This window comes from Sinohyriopsis cumingii, unplaced genomic scaffold (genome assembly GCF_028554795.1).
Source record: "Sinohyriopsis cumingii isolate HCF-2022 unplaced genomic scaffold, ASM2855479v2 utg000913l, whole genome shotgun sequence".
NCBI lineage: Eukaryota > Metazoa > Mollusca > Bivalvia > Unionida > Unionidae > Sinohyriopsis > Sinohyriopsis cumingii.
The window spans coordinates 305,598-326,075 of NW_028315943.1; the positions used below are offsets into that span (position 1 = coordinate 305,598).

Consider the following 20,478-nt stretch of genomic DNA (forward strand, 5'->3'; position numbering starts at 1 on the left):
ACGATGATATGGTGAAACAAAATAAGGTTATCTATTTTTAGGTGATGTAAATGGCGTGTATAAAGGAGAATAAGATAATAACTTCATGTGCTGAGCAGTGTAGGAACGATCGCATGTCGGTTTTTGCTAGAAACAATTTACCAGAGAAAGTGCTTCATATATATATTATTTGGTTTATGGCAACTCGAATTCAGTTGTAAATTTTAAAACGCTTGTGCAGTAAATCATGGTAACTATCCTGTTTGCTTTGTTTGTTTAAGCAAGTATTATGTAAGTTACTTAACTTACTTATCGCTAAAATAACGACCGCGAAGTTAAATATGACACTGAATCAGTCTAAAACATCTTGACTATTCAGTGAGGATAACTAACCCATCAGGCAGTGGAAAATCGTTCTGAAAGCATTTATTTCAAGATGTCTATTGCTTCAGTAGCAGGTCTTCTGTTTGCCTTAATTTCCATCGAAAATGCAGCACTATCCATTGCCCGGTCGGATATGTTGTATTTCAGCTCAGGATCACAGCTCCTGGTGATTTCACGTGATCCTTCTGTTGGCGCAACGGTTGCATGCAGCGTCTACAACAAGGGGTAAGGCAAACACAGTAACAATAAGAGAGTTGGATTCGCAAGAATTTATACTCATATAATGCATTATTCTTAAAATGTGATTTTTACTATAACAAAGAAGTAATATGCAATCTATATAAAGTTTATAAGCTCCATGTTGCATAACCCTCTTAGGCGAACGTCCTCCTTCCAACAGAACCATCGGTAATATTTATATAATCAACTGGTGCATATAACAGGATGAAGATCCACCCAAGTGCACTACTGGCAACGTACCATTTTACCCCAGTTTGCTTCGATCTCCAACTTACACGAGATCGTTACTGCAATGTTCAGCAGATAAAAGAACTTTTTGATACAGTAAACGTTTTTAGTTTCTTGAAGAAAGTAAAATTGATTCGAAAATATAGTTCGTATGTAATTTATATCTTTTGTGTATCTTTAACCAACTTGTGCGTTGTCAATCACCCTAAATATCTGTTACTATCTAATATTCCTTTTAATACAGTATTTACATTCCCCGTTGATTACGGATCTTCACATCCTAACTACATTACTGTAAACGAATTTCATTACAAACTTTACGAGGCTTAAAGTATTAAATCATGTGCATACAAATGTTAAAAGTGCTCTATTTTCATTTTTCCCCAGATTCTTTGTTCGGTCCATTTACAAATTAAGCTGCATGAAACACCGTGACCTTATACTTCACTTAAAATAAATATGGCGGAGTAAATCGCCAATCAGTCGATCTTCAACGTACCTATTAATTCTGGTAAATTTGGTTTAGAAATTTACATTCTTTTTTCCGGGTAATGAATATTCATAAGACAAATATTACTCGAACTGTAATTTGAAGTTTCATAAACATCAATCAGAATGTCAACAATTCTAGTTCGTGTCCTTTACATGAACATGTCTCTATTCTATGTTCTTTACAGCGCAACAGCATTAAAATGATATGTTGTTATGCCCATCAATTTCCAGGTCAATACAAAATATTTTCCAGTATCAGCAACAAGCTGAAATAAACTAGCTGAAACATAATAAAGTAAAAAGGTTGAATTCCTGTAGAAACAGCCACGTAATTTCGCAAACATAACCGTTTTTCTGTTTTATTTGTTTGTCTTGTCTATGTTTTGTATTTGCCTTTGAAAAAGACTCATTAAAGAGTCGAAAGGGCTCAGGCTAGCTTGATACTTGTTTCGCACTGTTCATTGTCAGGTTATTGCATATATATATATATATATATATATATATATATATATATATATATATATATATATATATATATATATATATATATATCGTGGAAAGAAAAAAAGGGGTACCGTTAGTGTCCGGGATATATGAAATTGTTTGGGCCTGGATGCAGCTGTTTGTGTCATAAAGGTTTTCTGATCTTTAGTTAAAAAAAAAGGGTTATCTGACCAGATTTCCACATTGGCAATCTAGAATCGCTGAATCATCAAGTGCTAGATTATTTTGGATTTTGCCACAAAAGTTTGGTTATAAGGAGTGTGTAGATATAGTAACAGTGATTAGAAAATACCTTTACAAATAAGAATGTATGCTCGTGCTTTACTTGTTGAATCAAGGAGATGTAAGAGACTACACAGTACATCATTAAATCAAAGAATTTGTGCTTATTGCAACGCGATGGAAGATGATTCTCACTTTATTTTAGAATGGCTATGTTATTTGCAGCTAAGAAAGAAGTATATGAACTATGATTTTCGCAGAAGTATAAAAACTCTGATTTTCGTTGAGGTCAGATTATGTTGAAATTTTTCAAATTACTACATTCTACTAAACTAACGGACGTTATAAATCTAGGGAATTGTATTCAGAGATCACTAATTAAATGTAATAACATGACGAATACTGCCTAGAGTTATATTCGCCTTTTCGTTGTTTAATATATGCATTACAATATTATGATTCAAGTATAATACGCTTATGATATATTTAGTAAAGCATGTTGAATACTGTTTGTATATCGATGACACGAAGCAGCTTGTATTGGAGCTCACGTATTTCATTCCATAAACATATTCTGCGGTATTTTACAGGTCATAAATTAACGTGTTGTATTCTTTCTTCGGATCAAACACCCTGCATACAAGAATGCAAGTATGGATGTTTATGTGCGAGTGTGTGCTTATCACAATATCGCAGTGATTATGTACATGTGCATATACGTATGTGGGTCTATGTAAGCATGTGTGTGGATATATGCATCTACATAAATAAGGTGCATGTGTGTATACGCATTAATGAGTGTGCTTGTGAATATAGATATGTATTTGTAACGACATATGTGTAGTATTTATTATTGAATGTTTGTAATTTCGATAGATTTTCATTATACATTACACGTGTCACTGTCAATAAATAGGTTCCTGATCCACGGGAGATGTAAATAGAGTGTATAATTAATTCGATAATAATTAATTGACTAAAAATATGTACAGGCTGGACGGAAGCTACATTTTAGAATAAGTATTAACTGCCTTAAAGAAATTTAAATTGCAAGACCCCTTTGCTGTAACAAGTTCTTCATAACGAACTCGTGAAGGTTGGAGATTGAAACAATACATCAAAGTTTTTCCCGGCGAATGGTTCATTGCAAGAAACGCAAATGGTTCATTGCAAGAAACGCATTCAGGTGGGTTTTCGCCCTTTCACGTGTAGTGGGATATATATATATATATATATATATATATATATATATATATATATATATATATATATATATATATATATATATATATATATATATATATATATATATGACCAATTCCAATTCTTGCAATGACTACAAAAGTTTCTGTTGAATGGAGGTCATTAGCCTAAGGTTGGTTTGATCACAAGTAGCTTGTTGTTGAGAGGATCCTTCTATGATATATGCCACTTACTAAATAAAGCTTTTTGAATGCCAGGTTTAAATTCAGTGTATGGTATTTTAAAAATAGTCGGTAATAGAGATAGACTATTTTAGCAAAGTATTTTCTGTTCTTTCATTCAACACTACTGTGTTAGCATAACAAATGTTGGATAAATGAGTACTGAGTAATTACACTGTAGCAAAAGAGACGTATGCATGACAGCAACATCTAATACTCACTAAAACTGTGCAACGGTAAATATAGTCTATTTTAAACCACCAATTATCTATTAGTTTTCGCTTAATTAAAGTTTACCCTGACAGTTATATTTTTCATGAAAAACATTCGTAAGTTCCCAAGAAAGAAATGATTAAGTTTATAAATTCCATATATATATATATATATATATATATATATATATATATATATATATAGACATTCTTATATTTAGATTTATATTCTTATAATTTTTTATTCGATCAGAAGTGTTGAGTACGATACGAACATGGCAGAAGCTGGAAGCTTTCTTGTGACTGCATCGGAGGAGTTGATGGCAGATCTGATGAGAAACTGTATAGAGTTCAATCATTATGGACCTGAGATAATTAAGGCACTTGAAGGGAAAAGACAGTTTGTGATTTTTCCAGGTAACCCTGTGCATTACGACCAGCTGGTCAGGTCTAGCTTGCTAGAATATGTCCCAAAAGTCGAAACACAACCAATATTTTCAATCACATAGATGCCTCACCACAATGACTGAGAAACTGACAAAACTTTAGCAGACAGACATACCGATAAGGGTAACATTCCATCTCCCAAGCACATTCGTCGCGGGGCGTAAGAGGGCTAAATATTTGTTAGATATCTGGTCTATATATACCAGGCATGTCCATCCTAACGCAGCATATGACCTAGTCCTTCACATTGTGTGGCCCACGGCCATATTAACATTCCTATTGAGAATATGCATTTTAATTAATTTGCATACTTGGTGATAAGGAACAGTTCTTGTTCATGCAGTCCGAGATCCTCAGCATTTTATCTGTTTTGTCTAGCAGCACACCAGAAAGTTGAAAGCACCGTATAATGAATATACCATCTACATAAGCAGAACTAACTGAGTCATACGACAATGCATTACAAAGCACTGACAACTTACATGTCGTGTTTATGTGTTGCTTATATACCCATGGCGGGAAAAGACTGATGATACACGTAGAAAATATTCTAAGATTATAAATCAAAAGAGTTCAATACATATTCCAGTCTAAACGTGTAGTTTATTCTTAACAGGAATGATTCGACAAAGCACGCACTTGGCATGTATGCGCTTGCCAGAGAAACCAGCATGACTCACTTTGTAGTTAAATTGTGCATAGCTCTTATGAATCTGTCAGCTGATATCCTCCTAGCAGTACGAATTAGATTAAACTTGACTCTTGGAAAACAGCACAGAAATCCTGGGTAGTTACTGGCCTGCTCTGAGTTGGAAGGCAGATACATCTGATAAAGTGAGGCCTGTAAAAGTTTTTGAATGTACAAAATCTGCTGAGAAAAACGTTTAAGTAGACAGCAGTATGTACATCATAAACTATAATTTATTTGCCTTACCCACCCCTTTCTGAGTAGATTGCTGAGTGTGTCATTATAACAGTCAAACGACGTAATCAGAATGTCTCTAATTTTGTTTTAAGTATCTTCAATATCTGAAAGAAATAATGTGTCGTTCAATATCTCGTAGATAAATATGTTGCAGGGACTAAATGGTGTGGCATTGGAAACCGGGCGAAAAATGACAGTGATGTTGGAGAATATATACAGACGGATCAGTGCTGTAGAACTCATGATAAATGTGACATCTTCATAAGTGCATTTGAGGCTAAATACAACCTCTTCAACTACGCCCTCTATACGATGTAAGTTGTCACATACCATGCAGCATTAAAATGACAACTAAATACAATCTCTTCAATTACGCCCTCTATACGATGTAAGTTATCACAGACTCTGCAGCATTAAATGACAAATGCGAACATAATTATACAAATGCCTTTATTTTCTATTCCTCAGCTTACCACGGATAATATTTTTTGTGTAATTATAGCTGCCTGGCCTATATAAAAATTTACAGCGGAATTAAGCAAAGAAGCAATCATGTATATGTGGTGTGTGGATTTCATAAGAAGTCATTCTAAGTCAAATGAGGTACTACATAAATGTTATCCCTCCTTCTCTTACTTGTTATGTCGTTTTATTAAATCGGATCTTGATGTTCAGATTTCAACGCATATTATTGCATTATCCGTACATTTCAATGAATATCTGTAAATAAAATTAAACAAATAAAGTGCAACTCCTTCTCTTCGTTTCACATTTGGCCTATCTATTTTGCTGGTTCTACGTTTTCCACGGTTTTCACTTGTATCTCAAGTCTGTGGACATCCAAAATAAAAAATAAAAGAAAGGAATATGTAATGTTAATAAAGGCATTTTATGGTAAATGAGGTTCTGTATTTATCAGGTACACAAATAATAAGATACTCCTTCTTACTGCTGTACTTGTACTCCTCGCGTGCAACAGGGTTAAACAGATTGTATTTTGGTCTGTACAAGCTTCGTTTTGACCCTTCATGATAAACTATTCGCTTCTCGTCAAACAAGCTCGATACCAAACTTTACGAAAAATAAAAACGAATTCCAGACATATCCATCCTATCATGATTGTTCGAGCTTGAAACCAGTACCTTGTTTGAAGTCTTAAAGATTCAATGTAACTTGTCATAGATGGATTTAATATGTAATTTTAATAGTTTGGGCCTGCATACAAAAATTGATTACCACTTACAATTGTCTGACGACTCGCGCTGAAATCAACGATACAACATTAAAGCAAACGTCTTGTCATTCTTGTTAAAGAGTCGGCTGTGATTGCGATGAAAAGTTTCGGGATTGTTTGGTGGCAGCAGCAAAGTCGCCTACGACCGCCGAAAAAGATAAATCGACGGCAAACACTATGGGAAAACTCTTCTTCAACGTCATCAGTCCAAAATGTCTGCAACAGGACTACCCGCGTATCTGCATAAAACAGGGGTAAGATCTATCCGATAGCTACCTTCTCAACCTACGTAGTTTTCTATTTTCCTTTTATCTTCTTTCTTCAAGCTATATTTTTTATCCATATGCAACCAGGCATAATGTAACATACGCTTCCAGACTTGCTCTGGCCGCATTAAGATTAAGTTATAATATTTGTAGGTTTCGACGATAGAAAAGTGTAATTCACTACTACTTTACATAACATTAATAACCTTTTACGCAAACAAGACTAGGGTTGGAAACAAAGAATAATAGCATCTGGTTTGAGAAATAAAATTTAGTTGAATCCACAAGTAGCTTGACGAAATTAGGAAATTTACATGATATAAACTCTGAGGAACACTTACAGTTTTCACCGGTCCCTTCTCAGCAGGTACCCCTTTATATTTACAATTGAAAGCACAATACAGCAAACAAATGCATGACAATTATTATATTATTAAAATATTTTAAGCTTCTTACTAACGTTTGGTATCTCAAAGCCCAAACTATAGTACAAGTTTTCAGTCAAATTGATACAATTAATGGCGATCAGCTCTATTTAAATCTTGGTGACTTGATTTTGCTGATTATGGAAAATTTTGTCAACTTCTTTTTCTGGATGAGTGTATCATTGTTTGGATGCAGAAGATGGCTGTTGAATACGTTTCGACAGAATCAGATTCTTCTAATAGCGACTGATTAATAAACCGAGTGTTTTCTGTACTTTTCACCCCTTACCAAATATAGACTAAATCAACATCTAAGCATGAACAAGATTGCTTCGAAATTTTGAAACATTTCAATGAATTTTAATCATTTTCATTATATTCTAGCAGTAGGGTAATTGTAATTAGTCGGATTTAATTAGAGGTACAATCTGCAAATGGCTGCAAAGAATATTATACATATGTTAGTGGTATTGACATTAGTCTTATGAATATTGGTATATATTTTACCTGTCCGAATCTTTAATTTCAGAGCATAATGACTAACAAGGGATCGTCAACATCCCTAAATCAGGAGGGTTATGGAATGGCGTAGCAAATTGTATACTTTGTACGCATTAGTATTATAGTCGCGTGCATTACCTCCTTTTCTACCACAATGTACTGATTGATTGATTAAATTATACGTTTAGGGTGCACCAACACTGTTAGGCTATCCAGCGCCATACAAAAGGTTATATGTAGGATCATTTAAAAGTGGTAAAAGGTTTCGTATTGACCAGCGATATAAAGCCAAATTGTTGAAGGTAAAAGGACAAGATGGTAACAGTAATAAATAAAGCTTCCCGATCAATGGGGATGTAAATGGTGCATGTTAATCAAGACAGATGAAACAGCATTGAAAATAAGGGACGATATATACAGTACATAAAACTCCTCAAGGTGATGGCATAAAAGTTATAGTTTAGAATTTATCTTTACTTCTTTCAGAAATTCTATAATAAAAGTCACATTCACTGTATCAAAAACTTCCTTCATGTCATGCACATTGTAATACTGATCGCACGTACGTTACAGGTCGAAACACTCTATCATAAAGTGCTTAACAGTGAATGGTTCATTGCAAGAAACGCACTCTGGTGGGTCTTCGCCTTTTAGTATGTGGGAGTGGGTTATATACGTATCACCAATTCGAATTCTTGCAATGACTACCTCCTCCAAACGGATGGTTTCGTAAGGAGGAGTCCATTCTCCTAGGGTTGGCTTGATGGCGTGAAGTTTATTATTCACTGCATCATTCCACGATGCGTGTCACTTCTGAAATAAAGACTCTTTGATACTAGGTTTAAAATCAGTATACGGTATTTTAAAATCAGATGATTCTTGAGTAAGGGCCATTTTAGCAGCGTGATCTGCTATTTCATTACCTTTAATACCAATATGGTTGGGTAAACAAGAGTATACTATATTGTGGGATGTACTCAGTTCAGTATTTTGGATGTTGATATTGGTTAATAACGGATTTTCCAGTTTTCTATTGTGTAGTGACTAAAGTTCTGGTATTGAGTCGGAGAAGATGATGGTGTTAAAAATACGTCTGCTTTCGATATATTGCAGAGCAAGGTCTATTGCTTTGATTTCGGCTGAAAATATCGATGTACCCTTTGGTAAGCGAACTTTTGTTGTGTGTTTTCGACCAACAAGGACTGCAGCAGCCTTTTCCCCATTCCTTGAGCCATCAGTATAAATTCATTTGTAGTTTTATGTTCGGTGAGGAGTTCATGATAAGAGTTGTGGAAGATGGAAGGGTTTCTATTAGAGTTTTCGATCGTATAGCGTATAAAGTACTTTTGGATACTTAAGTAGCCGGGGAGGTGTTTCGGAGATGGATGTTTTCTGAATTTTGGAATATTATAATATCATGGCTGGATGGTATTCTAATGCCAAAGTAAGGTATGGCGTTTGATTTATTTTCGCATAAGGTTTTGTATTTGGTTTAAAAAAATAGCCGAAAAAGTAGAGTTCAGAGGGTTTGATTTTAATTTTAGAGCATACTGTACGGAAAGCATTTCTCTAGATGTGATAAAGATGGTTCGTTCGCTTCAGTGAGAAAGCTTTTACATGGGGATGTCTTAAATGCTCCCAGAGCGATTCTTAGTCTTTGATGATGAATTGGGTCAAGCATCTTTAAATATGACTTCTGGCTAAGCCATAAAAAACGCAACCATTATCCCGTTTCGAGCAAAATAAACATTCCATATAAATTCAGGATGACTCTTCTATCAGCACCCAGTGAGTGTGCGCTACTACTTTAAGTAAATATAGAGATTTCAAGCATTTAGATTTTAAGTTCTTTATGTGTGGAATGAAGGTCAGATTTTTGGTCGAAGATAGTACCTAGAAATTTCGTTTTCTCAACTGGTATAGGTGTTCCGTCCAGCGTGAGTTTAGATTAGTCCTGGTGTCTTCGTAACTGGAAGAAATGCATGCATACCGTTTTTAACTTTGAACATTTGAAACCATTGGCATAGGCCCAATTTTAAATCTTGATTATATTTTGTTGTAGTTGTCTTTCAACTGTATGCATGTCCTTTGATCGGTAACATATTAAGAAATCATCAACGTATAGAACAATCCACACCAGGAGCCAAACAGTTGGTGATGGTATTAAGTTTGATGTTGAAAAGCGTTACAGATAAAATACTGCCCTGGGGCACACCCATCTCTTGCTCGTACATATCACTTACTCGGACCCTGCATTCCATGTTTGAGAGGAAGTTTGATATGAAAGAGTGCAGACCCAGATCGTGCAGGTCATTCAGTATCCCATACTTCTATGTCCGTGTCATATGCCTTTTCTAAATCAAAGAAAACGTCTACTAAATGTTTCCAGTCTAACCATATGGGCATTAGTACTATGGCGATATCGAACACCACTTTGAAAAGGAGATATTAAATTATTAAATTATTAGTCTCCATGTACCATACAAACCGGGAATTGATCATTTGTTCCATTGTTTTGTAGACACAACTCGTCAAACCAGTGGGTCGATAGTTGGTAGGATCAGTGCTATCTTTATCTGGTTTGGAAACTGGTATTACTCTTGCTTCTTTCCAAATTATTGGTACATTACCAGTAATCCATAAATCACTGAATATTTCAAGAAGAACTGTTAATGCTGGTTTTGGTAGGTGTTTCAAAAACTGGTAATGTATATCGTCAGGCCCAGCAGATGTATCATGGTCCTTTTTCAAAGATTATATAATCTTTAAAAGTGAAAACGGTTGATTATAACTTTCATAGTTTGTCGATGTGAATTTCAACTATGCAGTTTCATTTTGAGGTTTTAATCTTCGGAAGGCGTCTGAGTAATTAGACCATAAGGAATATTTAGAGAAACTAACAGCAAGTACAAATGTATGTATGGCATGTAAAAATATATAGTCTTCAGATGTACCCTTCATATTTGGGAAATAGTTGATGATGCAACAGCATTTGTATGGAAATCTAAACTAGTCTGGATCCTAATAATTTATTTTCAAAGACGTACTTATAGGCAAACAGATAATAAGGTTCTCTACTATTTTAGATGGTGGGGAAAGTGTGCAGAGTACAAGTCAGATACTACCAAAACGAAAGTCTGGAAATTTGAAGACAGCTACCTTCGTTACCCTTCCTGATGAGATTATATGTGCAACCTAAACTGTGACAGAGGCGCTGGCAAAGGTGTTTTTCAACTTACCATGGATCAAATGAATCACAACCGACATGTCTTTAAACTTGTGTTGACAACAAAAGACTACATTTTTAGTCTGCATTACATATCTGTATTCCTGTTTATCTCTGTCGTAAATTAAATTATCTTAATAAATCTTTCAAACAGAGGATTATTTAGATTACAGACATTTCTCTATAGTTCAGTAGTCTTGGATCCCCACATATGATTAGTACACGCTTGTCTTTACAATTATTTATGCTGAATGACTTTGCCTTTAGAGGGAGAATGTCAAAAGATGTCTAATGGAAGATGCTATTCTAAGCAGGAACTATAAGGAACTCGAGTTTTTGAATTCTACGGCATATATACCCCCTTCATCCTATGTCAATACGTGACAGTGGCAGGTACCTGACGAAAGAGAATTTGGCAAAGTGATTGAGATGAAATTTTGTTAGCAGAGTTATGTATAAAGTCATTATATTTTAAGATTAAATGATCATATGCAGTGGCATGTCATGAAGAGAAAACAAAGAAGAAGAGCAATTTCAGGAGACGTCGATGATATAAAGGAGCTTAGAATAGAGTAGCTGAAGAGCAAACCATGTCACTAAGCAGGCTCATTTAGAGATCCAAGAACTATGTAATTTATTTTCCAACCTTTATTTTATCCGTTTTATCCATTACAAACATATTTTTGAAAGATAAAGGCATATTTATTATACGTAAATCTCTCTCAGAATTGAACTCAGTCAAGGGTTTGACTATATAAAACTTTCAATGCGACACGAAACCTAATTTGGAAAGCTTTGTTGACGTCGAAGGAGAAATATAGCCTTTAGAGAAGTTACACGTTCAACCGATCATATTAAATATCACCTTTTTACTATGTGCGCATCTCACTTAATACATAACATGATTAAAATCATCAATCTTACTCATACTCAGTGTCAGCGAACATCTTGATAATAGAAGCTGATTCAACAATTGTGATCAAACTCTGTGTGTAGAAATCAAGTCATTCGAGTGCTGACATGCTTAGTCGATTAGATGCAAGATCATCTCATTACTATTTTTTACCTGATCACAACCAGACATCATGGCAATATTGGTGTTATTTACCAAGTTTGATGACAATTCAAACATGGGGCTTCGTCAGTGGTTAGAACATTAACCAAGATCAGCATATTAATTAGCATGTGTTTTATAATACTTGGGTCGGAAATGTCGTAGAAGAAGCCCTGCCTAACAGATCCTCTTCTTGCTAAGCGTAAACCTCGACCTGAATGAAAATCAGTATATATCATGAGAGAGAATCAAATTAATTGGATGATTGTGGATTTTCTGGCGCACCAGCACTGTAAGGATGTATAGCGCCACAAAAAAAACTACCTGAGAGACAAGAATAGTCAAAAAAAATTTATTATTAAAGAGCGATGCAGTATGAAAAACAACGATAATATGCACACATGTTTATGCTTGAATGCATCAGTTTTAATGAATTTTCATACCTAGCACACTATTGACCTGTTTCTTATTCTACAATGTGGAAAAGGCCACTCTTTTTGGTACAAAATGGTTAATAACACTGCTTTAAATGTAAAATCATATGAAAGGGTGACAACATTTGGATGTCATTTGCTAGCTTCTTACTCAGTACAACTTTTTCAATCTTCACACAAATCTTTCTACCTGAACAGAGATTAATAAAAGCTTGTAGTCTGAACAATCATAACAAAACAGGCGCTAATTCTTCTTATTTGTTATTTATAGGAACAAAAATTGCTTCCCCAAATAAAGAAAGCTAATAATAAAGGTATTTTTAAAAAAGTAAAACACAGGAAATGTGAAATTACAATCCAAATATAGTATTGTAAAGGTCTATGTAGATTATCCAGTTTAATATTAAATGTAATTCATACCAGATTTTAACCATTTATTACATGCATTGTCCTCAGGTAAGCACCAACGCAGAAAGAACGGAAACTTACTATTTTCATGTGTATGCCTGTTTCGGATATGGCTAGCTGCAGACTGCCACTTGACAACACTTAGTTACTTATCTCCTGGTTCGGTTGAAGCTGCGAACCAGTATTTTTTATTCGAAATGCTCTGAATTATTTTCCCCATATCCTCATATTCCCTTTCTTTGGTTATGTGTTCAAGCTTCTCCTTCACACCTGTAAACAAAGAGATTCAAAATATTTATTAGCTCCCTTATGTGTTTGTAATTGGAGGAGGGATTGATTGATTGATTGTATCTTTACGGCGCATCAGCACGGTTAGGCCTTTTAGCTCCATACAAAAGGTTATATGTAGGATTATATAAAGGATATAAAAGGTTTTTCTATTCGAACAGCGATAGAAATATCAAGCAGTTAAACGCAAAACGATAAGATGGCAAGAGTAATTTATAAAGCTTTCCGATCAAAAGGGAATGTAAATGGTGTGTTATTGAAGACTAAGATGAAAAGGTATTGGGTATGAACGACGTTATTTACATTACATGTAATACTCAAAGTGATAGCATAAAAGTTATATCTTAGAATAAATGTTTACTTCTTTCCGGAACTCAGAATAAAAGAGACGTTTATGGTATATCATGGGCCTCTTTTGAAAGCTTCCATAAGCTCCAGTAGTGGGAACAGTTGGTTATAACTTTCCGAGTTGTTGTATGTGAATTTTAAACTTGACTTTTCTTTTTAATTCTTTTAATCATCGGAAGGCTTCTGAATAATTAGATGATGAGTAATTTTTCGAGAAATTGTCAGCAAGAATATTAGCTATGTCACGTTCTGAACTAAAATTGTTATTGTTCAATCTCAGACGTTAGAAAGAATTCTGTATTCTTTCTCCGTTTATTTTGCGGAGAGTGTCCCAAACTTTCTTAATTTAGGAACTAGAGCTTAAGGAAGAAAAATATTTCTTCCATGATGCTCGTTTGCTCTCTTTGACGGTGCTGCGAGCTTTTGCCTGGAGAATACTGTACTTACATGTTCGGTGGTCGGTCGATTGATGCATTTTTGCAGTGCTTCTCGGCGCTGTCTACTGGCCTCTTTACATTCTTTAGTGACCATGTGTTATGGGTTCTTTTTCAGTTCGGCATGGACTTGGTAATGGATGCTTCTGCAATGTCGATTAAAATAGAAGTATAGGTCATTAACGTTGACAAGGGTATCCCCATTCAGCCTAGTTTTAAAGAATGCTTCAAACTTGGCCCAGTCGGCGTTTTTATATTCTATTGTGGAATGGCGTCATCAAATACAGAGATAATATTGTCAAGGGAGATTGGAAAGTGATCACTACTGTGAAGGTCATCAGCGACCTTCCAATCACAATCCAAAAGCAGCGAAGGAGAACAAATTGTCAAATCGATACACGTGTATGTACCCGTTCCTTGGTGTAAGTACGTCGGAGATTTGGTGTTACATAGACAGAAGTCGTGTCTAGCAATGAGGGCTTCTACGTTTTGGCCTCTGTCACTTATGTGATTTGTTCCTCATATGTGTTAATGCTGTAGAAAGAATTTCTTTCTCCATGTAGTAACTGCTCTTCACTCCATTGCTCTGAAAAAGAGGAAAACATAGTATGTTGAGCAAAAGTAACATTACTTTTATTTCTAGGAATATCATTTATGCATTGCTAAATTGTATTTACCAAAATTTGTATAATGGACGTTTGCAGAAGTAACATTAAAAAGGTATGCTCATTTTCTTGCACGAGTGGCATGTATGAATTCTTAAATGTACAAGAAACGTTGTACTGTAGCAAAATGGAAGGATTTTTCAGAATATTCTGGTATATAAATATCTGAATTTCCAAATGGTAAAGAAGCACAAAACTAAACTGTATCAGCTCAGTATCCAGGACATGACGCAAATTAACCGCTATCACATTACTGGCTCCATACTTTGCACTGTGGACTGGACTATCACATTTACCACCCCAGCGATATCAAATGGCTGTCTAACACACTGTAATCTCCAAAGTCTCGATCCTTATGTACCTTCGTGCTCTCTTTCTACCTATAGTAAGTGTGAGAAACACTCGCTGATCATAAAAATGTGGAAAAGTGTAACACTTATGCATATGTGGTGTATCAACCGAAGATATTTTGTTTGAGTTGCAATTGCAAATATGATGTCTCCTGACAAGATGTTGTTACCAGCTGGTATGTCTCCAAGGTAATGCTAGCTGTTACAAGTCTATGATTTTCACAGTGTGGGACTCCTGTATAACTCATTAAAGTACCATATGGGTCGCTGTTCCGTGGCTGGTCCGAGGCAGTTGCGACAAATCTGGAATTATCACAACTGCTGTTCCTCAAACACAATAACCTTTCTCACAGTCAGAAGTATGGTGGATGGTTGTTCTCAACTGGAAAGTTAAAATGGAATGGGGACACGCTTTTAGAACTCTAGCATCAAATACTTTTTTGAAACATATAATAAATTTTGTGTTTAGTAATATATTATGTCATAACGATAACCTGTTCAATATGTATATGGATAAACTTTCTGAATTATATAGGCCATTAATAACACTATTAAGAATAGTAAAGCATTATGAAATCAGAAGTCATTTTATACGTGCTGGAGTTGTGCATTTTACATTAACTTTTTGAGAGATATTTGACTCGCAGCTGGAATCTATAGGGTCGCTCGCAATTGGTTTGTAGCTTGAATCATCCGAATCCCTTATTATGGAACACTCATTATCAATTTCATAAACATCTGTAACAAGGTCATTATCAGGTTCATCAAAGCTATCTACTGTGTTCTCCACTTCACTATCGGTTGTGATCTCTAAGACTTAATTGCTTTGCTCCTTCGCTTACTTGCTGGACATTTACCTGGCAAACTGAGAAATATGTGCAATCTCAGACACGTGTATACTGATCATTATGGTTTTCACACTGATGAGTAATTCACCTGAACACGTTTATCAATAAAGGCAAATTATTGCTCAATAATAAAAAGACGATAAGTACTTCGTCTACTGGGTCAAACGCTTACACGCTCATAATGAACTTAGTTAATAAAACGCTTTACGGCTTTCCGCTTGTTCATATTTAATGGTGAGTTTAACATAATATTTAGTCACTTTGCATCAACGAAGTGCGGCATTACACACGCATATCATCAATGAAAGAAGTACTATATTGGACGAATTGCAATATCTGGAGGTGAATTGTTAATGTATTTATTGAAATAGTTGTATAGGTACAATAATTACCAAAGTCAGTTCGATTTATTCTCTTTGATCTCTTAAGCATCATGTCAGTCTGACATTGAACAGCAATACTGCATGATGGTGTGTCTAGTCCCTGTAATAAAAGCATAACTTGAAATATATGTTTTTCTAGTGCGTGTCTTTGCATTAGATATGATAGTCACACATTCAGTCTTGGGTATCTTCAAACAATATTGACAAATGCATCAAACCTCTTTCATTACTTTTACAATCTATCGCTGATCATAAAGTTTGACATATTACCAATATATTGCAGTTTTCTGCAATAACTAAGTTCTCGTCTTCATATATTTACTTGTATGCTAATATCAGTTATGACACCTTAGGAAAAACCATACCAATACAAACCATGTGAACACTTGGAAAGTTCTCGATGACAAAAAAAATGCAACATGATATGCTACACAATAATCTGTTAACTGTTTTGTTTGGTGTCTCTTGGGTTCTCTATAGTGCATTATCTTCTGGGTGATGGTTCACAATATTCTCTTTCAATACCTAAAATATGTATAAACAGAGCACCTTTATAAGCTAAAATCCTTACACAGACAACATTAAACGGTATTTTATACGAAAAATCCCTTTCTATGATTCTGTAAACATTGTGAATAACAATACCATACCTTACACAATGAACAAATATTACAAATCAAATTCACAAATAATGGGTTGTGGGTTTGATTCTGATATAGACCAGCATCCATTAACGAAACGGTGTATATCTAGACAAGGAAAATAATTTACTCCCAGTGCTTAAATACTATCGGCTAGTTAGCCTTTACAATTAAAAACAATAAACTATTCACCTAATTTCAGCATGAGCAGAAACCTTTATTTGTGTCATAGTTATTATTATTATTGGTGAAAATAGAACAGACAGGAAACAAGCATAGGTATCTACATTCTTTTTCTGAGGTAAAGGTCAAACAATAATAAGGGAGGATGGGCAAAGCCAGACTTAAAGGCATGATAAAGCAGGATTCATTTATGCGGGTAGTGGTGGAACTATTATGATTTGCAAACATCCTCCCATTAAAACAACCCTCTCGCATTCATCCTTCTTTGCTTGGTACTTTGGGGTGCAAAGGTAGTGGATGACAACCAGTATTATACAATGCCTCCCTTTACCCACATTTGCGCTTCAGAGACACCAAGAAGTTTAATTTGACCCCCAGTTTTAATACCAAAGTTTTTTTATATACTCAGTCTGACCTCCAGTTTTGACACCAAGGAGATTTTTTACTCTCAGTCTTGCACCCCTATGGGGATAAACTAAGTATAGCTTTAAAACAAATCTATAAACTATTTACCTTTGCTAACCATCGCTTCTGAAAAGCTTCTCTAGGTCTACATGCTGTTATGCCTGTCGTAACCCTTCTCTTTTTCTGATCCGGTGTGCACGGACTCATCGGGCAAGAAACCTAGGAAATGCATTTGGCTGCAGTCGTCGGATGGTCTTAATACCATTTGACTGTTTACTTTGATAGGTTGTATCAAAGTCATCGTTTCTGAAAAGGTCACTACAGACAACGGGATTATTATCTGACTTCTCATTGGTCGGCTCAGTCCTGTCATTTCTTGTCCTTCGTAATCCATTGTTTCTTTGTAACAGGATTGGTAGGAAATCAGTGCAGTCTTATTCTTCTCTGTTCTATTGCTACAACCTTTGCAATACACCTTTTTACCATTTTGTTTCACACGGTTCCAACTATTCAACGCAGCTACAATTAAAGTAAAAAGCACGTCACTTCAGAGTTGTGAAGTGCGAAATCGGCTAGAAGCGTGGTGCCTCCAGCGATAAAAAAATAAATGTTTTGTGTTCATTATTTTGATTATTGATGAGGTATTTGACATAATACCTTTACAAAACCACTCATAGACAGTTGAATTTATCAAATAAACCAAAGTCGTACGAGTGCACTAGAATACTATATTGAGAGAGGTACACAGCCCGGCATCTTTGATAAAATATTGGTAAGTAAAGGGTTTTCCAACTTCCCATTGTCTAAAGTATAGCATACCGATAGTGAATCGGAGACGATAGAGTTTAAATATGCTTATTTTCGATATGTTTCAGGTATATTGTCCTGATTTCGGTTGACAATATCAATGCTCCATCTGGCAAGTGCAAGTGTTTAGTGTTATTTCTACTACTGAAAGCCGCAACAACCTTTTCCGCATTCTCTGGTGTAGTTCCTTATACGAGTTATGAAAAATGGAAGGATTCGTCTCAGATTAGTTTCCGTGGTGCAACTTAAATTTCTTTTGGGTTGTTTATGTAGACATGGATGTGTTTCAGATACGGACGTGATTTGGATTTTTGAAAGGTCAATTGTTGTATTGTCAACGCTGGATGATATTCTAATGCCAAAGGTAGGTGTGGCATTTGGTATGTTTTTGCCATGTTTTCTATTTGGAATTGAGGGTTCAAAAGGCTGATGTTAACTTGAGGGAGATATTGGACAAATAGTATTTCTTTACGATGTGACAGATGTGGCTCATTGTCTTCAGCCAAAATCCTTGCACTTTGCCCATGTGTATGTCCTAAATTCTTCCAGAGTGTGCTGTTTTGCTTGATGGTGAATTGGGTCAAGCAATATCTCTTGCCCTGCAATATACTGAAATCAAGCATATTTTAAAAACTATCATCTCCCAATCACTATCAACACTTCAGTCATTACACAACACAAAGATGGAAAACCCATGACTGACCGATATTCTCATTAAATGTTTTATGATGATTGTTTTGATATCCAACATACAGTGTTCAGAACATGAGGGAATATTCTTATCAAGCACCGAGACATTTTCAAAAAAGTCTTAGACTGTCAGAAAATAAATTTATTACGGCTATTTGAATACAAATATACAAAGGCAAATACAAGAAAAACATAAAATAATGAGTACAAGGAAACGCTTCCTGTGATACAATAAGAATACATAAAATATGCGTATCTTACTGTATATAAGGAATGCCAAACAAGCACACGAAAGAAAACAACATAGTTTTATAATTGCTGTCCTTCATCATACAACCACTGTGTCAACTTTATTGATGAAAATATGTGTCCTAAACAGTTTGTGTTAAGTGGTACGCAGAACAAACCATAGTTGAAATACAAATGTAGCACATAAACTGAGACATTATAGGGTCTTAGTTTGTACGAGTTTACAAATGATAAGCATAGCTGAAACTAAACAGAAGTAAAAACCGCAAACATTTATAGAAAGAAAAACCTAAAATTACATCAGACTTTAGATTTAAAAGTACATGTAACACTAGTTTGTTGTCAGTAAAAAATGAGTTGATTGCTGACCGTTATGCATATTTAATTTTTATTGTGTTTGACATTTATAATTGATGGTAGAGATCAAGAACAAGTTTTCTTTCTTTATCCTCCATATTTATTGTCTTCCTGCTTTGTGTACGCCTTTTGTATGCTGCACAATATGCATGTGTGTCTTTTCTACGGTATTCCAATAAAGTGATTCTGAATGTCAAACATACCTGCAAGATTAAAATAAAGACAACGCAAAGTTGTTCAACAAATCTAAAGAAGGGAATATAATGTCAATGTTTTGTTCTGGAAAATACTCGCCATACGATCACTCTTTAGTTTTGTTTGACAGAGACATACAAACAAAAGAGTTTTTTTTTTCTCAAACTAAAGAGGTGATATATATATCTAACATATTCGGCAAAAAATATATATTTCATTGTTTCCTTGTGGGTCAGGGGTTGTAAAATAGACCTGATGTATCCCCACTGCATGTCGTAAGAGGCAATTGAGTGGAGGCAACCTGTTTGCCGTGGGCTGCGATAACAGTTGCTCCTACAGTCTACTACTTAGTTTTCCCTTTTTTCTCCTCTTAACTGTTCAATCGGTATGTATCTTTTGCCTACTGAGTATACCACCTGTGTATCCGTTGTCCTTAAAATGTGTCCCTTTTTTGTCTCCGTGGTGAGTCGGTGATAACGGGTGATGAATACAAAGCATAACATAATGGAAAATCAAAAAATAAAATCAACTCAGAGATACAAAACCACATTAGACTCGGACGATGAGCCACGCGGCGTGGAGTTATGTTCACGTTTCATGGTCACTGAATCCAAGGAAACAAGACCGCTTGCCACACTATCGCCATTTATAGTCGAAAAGACTATACTTGATCATGTCGACACACCAAACGAGCTTAAAAATTGAAGTTGGGTACCTTGCTTGTGGATGTGAGCGAAGAGGACACTGCGAATACTAAAAAATAAAGACTGTTTTCTGATAAGCCAGTAACCTCTTTTGCTCGCAGATCACTAAACTCGTTCAAGGGCATGATTCGCTGTTGTGACTGATCAAGAGTCGGCGACACAGAATTCATCAAAGGTATGAAAATTCATGGTGTCACTCCATCAGTAGAATTATTATAAAATGAAACCGGACTTTTGCAGGACACTAATAACATTATACTCCCCCTCAACAAACCAACAATACCCAAAGTAGTAAAAATTAGAATTTTAGGGGATACGGTAGAGAT

The 20,478-nt window shown here is 35.2% G+C and overlaps 1 protein-coding gene and 1 long non-coding RNA gene across 3 annotated transcripts; one reads left to right on the plus strand and one right to left on the minus strand.

The window, feature by feature from the left end:
* Window positions 1-226: 226 nt before the first annotated feature.
* Window positions 227-10,864, plus strand: LOC149773013 (phospholipase A2-like). The gene is made up of 5 exons (XM_089946866.1): window positions 227-588; window positions 3,939-4,102; window positions 5,212-5,371; window positions 6,372-6,545; window positions 10,570-10,864. The coding sequence occupies exons 1-5, from the start codon at window positions 416-418 to the stop codon at window positions 10,658-10,660; spliced, it is 762 nt and encodes a 253-aa protein (XP_089802992.1). The 5' UTR covers window positions 227-415; the 3' UTR covers window positions 10,661-10,864.
* Window positions 10,865-11,934: 1,070 nt separating this feature from the next.
* Window positions 11,935-18,074, minus strand: LOC149773014 (uncharacterized). Of its 2 annotated transcripts, none has more exons than XR_016417485.1 (4): window positions 17,259-18,074; window positions 16,297-16,446; window positions 14,947-15,072; window positions 11,935-14,261 (listed from the first exon to the last, which is right to left on the minus strand). It is a non-coding gene; the product is annotated as an uncharacterized LOC149773014 (long non-coding RNA). The 2 variants fall into 2 exon arrangements; XR_016417484.1 differs by having other exon boundaries at window positions 14,861-15,072.
* Window positions 18,075-20,478: the final 2,404 nt, after the last annotated feature.

Excerpts from the sequence above, each read along its gene's own strand:
- LOC149773013 (XM_089946866.1), top strand. The coding sequence starts at position 416 with ATGTCTATTGCTTCAGTAGCAGGTCTTCTGTTTGCCTTAATTTCCATC. Across the intron at positions 5,372-6,371 it reads AACTACGCCCTCTATACGAT|AGTCGGCTGTGATTGCGATG; the intron begins GTAAGTTGTCAC and ends TTCTTGTTAAAG. Across the intron at positions 6,546-10,569 it reads CGTATCTGCATAAAACAGGG|ATGGTGGGGAAAGTGTGCAG; the intron begins GTAAGATCTATC and ends CTACTATTTTAG.